General features: G+C 33.6%; 1 protein-coding gene across 1 annotated transcript in view; it reads right to left on the minus strand.

The window, feature by feature from the left end:
• The window catches only part of LOC106101811 (chorion class B protein PC10-like), an 11543-nt gene extending 9482 nt beyond the window's left edge, over window positions 1–2061 (minus strand). Inside the window, exons 1-2 of the mRNA XM_013281148.1 lie at window positions 2011–2061; window positions 1382–1848 (exon numbers count right to left, since the gene is read on the minus strand). Coding sequence (XP_013136602.1) covers window positions 1382–1848; window positions 2011–2061 — 518 coding nt within the window. The remainder of the gene's footprint in view (window positions 1–1381; window positions 1849–2010) is intronic.
• Between the last annotated feature and the right edge of the window lie 1047 nt (window positions 2062–3108).

A 3108-nucleotide genomic window follows, 5' to 3' on the forward strand; every position in this document is an offset into this window, starting at 1 on the left:
TTTGAATGCAAAACACTTATTTTTCGTTAAAATGAAACCAAAGCTTTAAATATACACAATTTGAAGCGGAAAGTTGTCATCGAAACTTTGAATATAAAATATTTTCAATTTTGATAAATACAAAATCTTACATCCGGAGGAAAGAAAACCATTCCTTCAGATTTATTGGCGCGAGTTATGTGTCTTTGCTAGAAAAACTGTTCGGTGACCTTTTTTTAAAAAAAAAAACAAACGTAACACAACATATTAAAAAATAGTGTTCCAAATAAATTTCACCTTAAACATCCGTCAACACTTTTATGTTGCGACTGTCACCGGCAGTTATTTGACTAATAATTACTTTAAACGTTGTTATGTATAGACTAGCGTAATGCGAACATGCTCAATAAACAAGAAACAAGTGTAAGTAATACTGTAAACAGCGTGGTAATACATATTTATAGTAAAACATATGACCACTGTGACAAATAATAATCAATGTCGACCATAGAGTTAAGACCAAACTTTCATCTCTCAAACATCTTTAACCAAACAATGGCTATGTATACTTTTAAGGGTTTAACAGATGTTTTTTTTTTTTATCGTAGTAGTGTTACTTAAAATTACACAATGTATGAATTATACGGTAAAAACATTACAGATCCTATTCCTACCGATTTAATAATTACATTGACTTGTAACGAATTTTTATCCAAGAGTAATGTTGACGTTTTCCACGATTCCATTTGATTTCTGTTTTTAACGATAGAGAGTTATAAACATTTTCTATCCAATTTAAAAAGACTTCGTACGGTAATCAGAATTGTCATTCGGAAAATACTAACTATTGTTATCTACACACATAGAAACCTACACAATTAGAATTTTGTAAACAACAAAGTAGAATTTTACATTCTGATACTTTTCTAATACCTTGGACTCTAATATTAACACACATAAAGTAACAAACAAATTATGAGGCTGTGTGAATTCAGTTGAATATGATCTATGAATATATTCATCATAAGAATATAAACATAAAACCTTCGCGACTAAGTCTGCGCCTAGAGCGAGGACCCTGGACCTTTTCTCTACTTTTTACGTAAGAAAAGGGCGCAAACAAGCTGCGGGAACACAGAAGTGGTTAACGACGCCCATGGACATCGCAACACCAGAGCATTACAGGCCTTACACGGTAAAATGTTGGTTTTTGATTTAATCACATTTATACTGCGTTTTGTAATGTAAAATACATACTCGTAGGTTACCAATATGCAGAATTTACATGGTCAAATATAATTATGATTTAAAAATAATAGATAGAAATAATATAAAAATCAACAACTTTATTAATAATAAAAAACGCTTATTCATTATTTAATAAATGGCACCACATCCATACTCAATGGCGGGCGCACCCCAATTGGCATATCCGTAACCGTTGCCCATTGGAGCATAGGGGCCAGCCCATCCCATACCAGCGGCCATCGGCATGACATCTTCACGCATCATACCCACGTTTCCATTACCACAGCCGTAAGAAATAGTACCAGTGCCAGCAGTGGGTAAAGCTCCTTCCAGGCCAACGGTACCTAAGAATGGTAGCTCACCACCAACCACAAGGAGACCATCAATTGCGTTTTCTGACATCAAAGAGACGCCGTAAGGTGGGATAGGTGAGGCGCTTGAGATGACAAATCCACCGCCGTATGATGAAGGGATAGCTGCAAGATCGTAAGCCCCCAGGAACGGAATAGGTCCGGCACATGGGGCAGCCATCAAAGGAGCTTCGTATCCCTGACCAGCCCAGGCCACGTCCCCGGCAATGCCATTAGACCATGCACTATTAATGCAGTATCCAGAAATTGACTGTGAAAGAAAAATAACTCATTGAAACAACATTATTTCATGATCACATCGGTAAAATCAAGGACATGTAAATTTGAAATTGACTAAATTCCAAGTAGAGGCTGGATGATGTCCTTTACTCAGATTTTATATGGATATTTTACTAAATAAATAGATAATTACCTGAATAAGAATTACTTGAGCACAGAATAGAAACAAAGTCTTGGAAGTCATTGCTTTTTCTTGATGAAATAACTAATTAATACAATAGTAATATTGGTATGTGAATGATTGACAATTTACAAGCTCGAATTATTTATACTAAAATGAATAGCTTATCAAACATTTCAAACAGTTACAAGCATCGTTACTGCAAAGAATTGCATAAAATTACAGCATAGTAAACAGATAATAACAACGAAAATAATATCAAAATGATGCAGCAATGTCATAATATTGAATTTTCAATTTGGTAATGTAAACCATAAGAATAATATTTTCAAATAAAATTGTATAGAACTTTACACAATAATTTAAGCCAATTTTATGTTTTATCTTGTTCGAGTACGGTCTCATTAAAAAAGGCAATGAAAAAGCAGATTTTTTAATGAACAAGATCACGTATATAGCCAACAGAAAGAAACTTGTACTACATGCCGGAGCCCTAATACTGTGTTAGAAAATTTTCAGGAAATCATGATGATGATGATGAGTTGGGTATTTCATGGGGAATAGGATTGACTTCATCGTAACATTACATTATTTTTGTGTCCCTCCTTTTTAATCTATGATTTTAATCTTTGATAGTATACAATAATTCAAGAATCGAAAGCATAAAATAATTGCAGAAACATTCTATTACTACCATTAGTCGCAACATAATGTTGACACCATATTAACTAATTTAATCAATTATGAAATCTTTATAACAACATATATAAAATTTATACAGGTATAAATACAACTGCTAAATTGGAAGAACACATTCAGTAACTAACTACAACGTACAATGTCTTCGTTCACTTTCTTATTATTCTGCTCTGTAGCTTGCTATATTCAGGTAAAATAACACATTTCTATTTATCTGTCATACAGTTAATACGTGAATTATTAAATATATCGTATTTTTATTCTTAATTGTTTTTGATGGGATCTTAAATTGAATTATTTCGTTTCAGAACACATGTGGCCAATATCTAGGAGCCGCACCTGGTTTAGGATTAGCGCCTGCTCTAGGACTTGAAGCGGAGCTCCCTTGTGGTCCCGGATTAGCCGCAGAAG

The sequence above is a fragment of the Papilio polytes genome, unplaced genomic scaffold, assembly GCF_000836215.1.
Source record: "Papilio polytes unplaced genomic scaffold, Ppol_1.0 DF823935.1, whole genome shotgun sequence".
NCBI lineage: Eukaryota > Metazoa > Arthropoda > Insecta > Lepidoptera > Papilionidae > Papilio > Papilio polytes.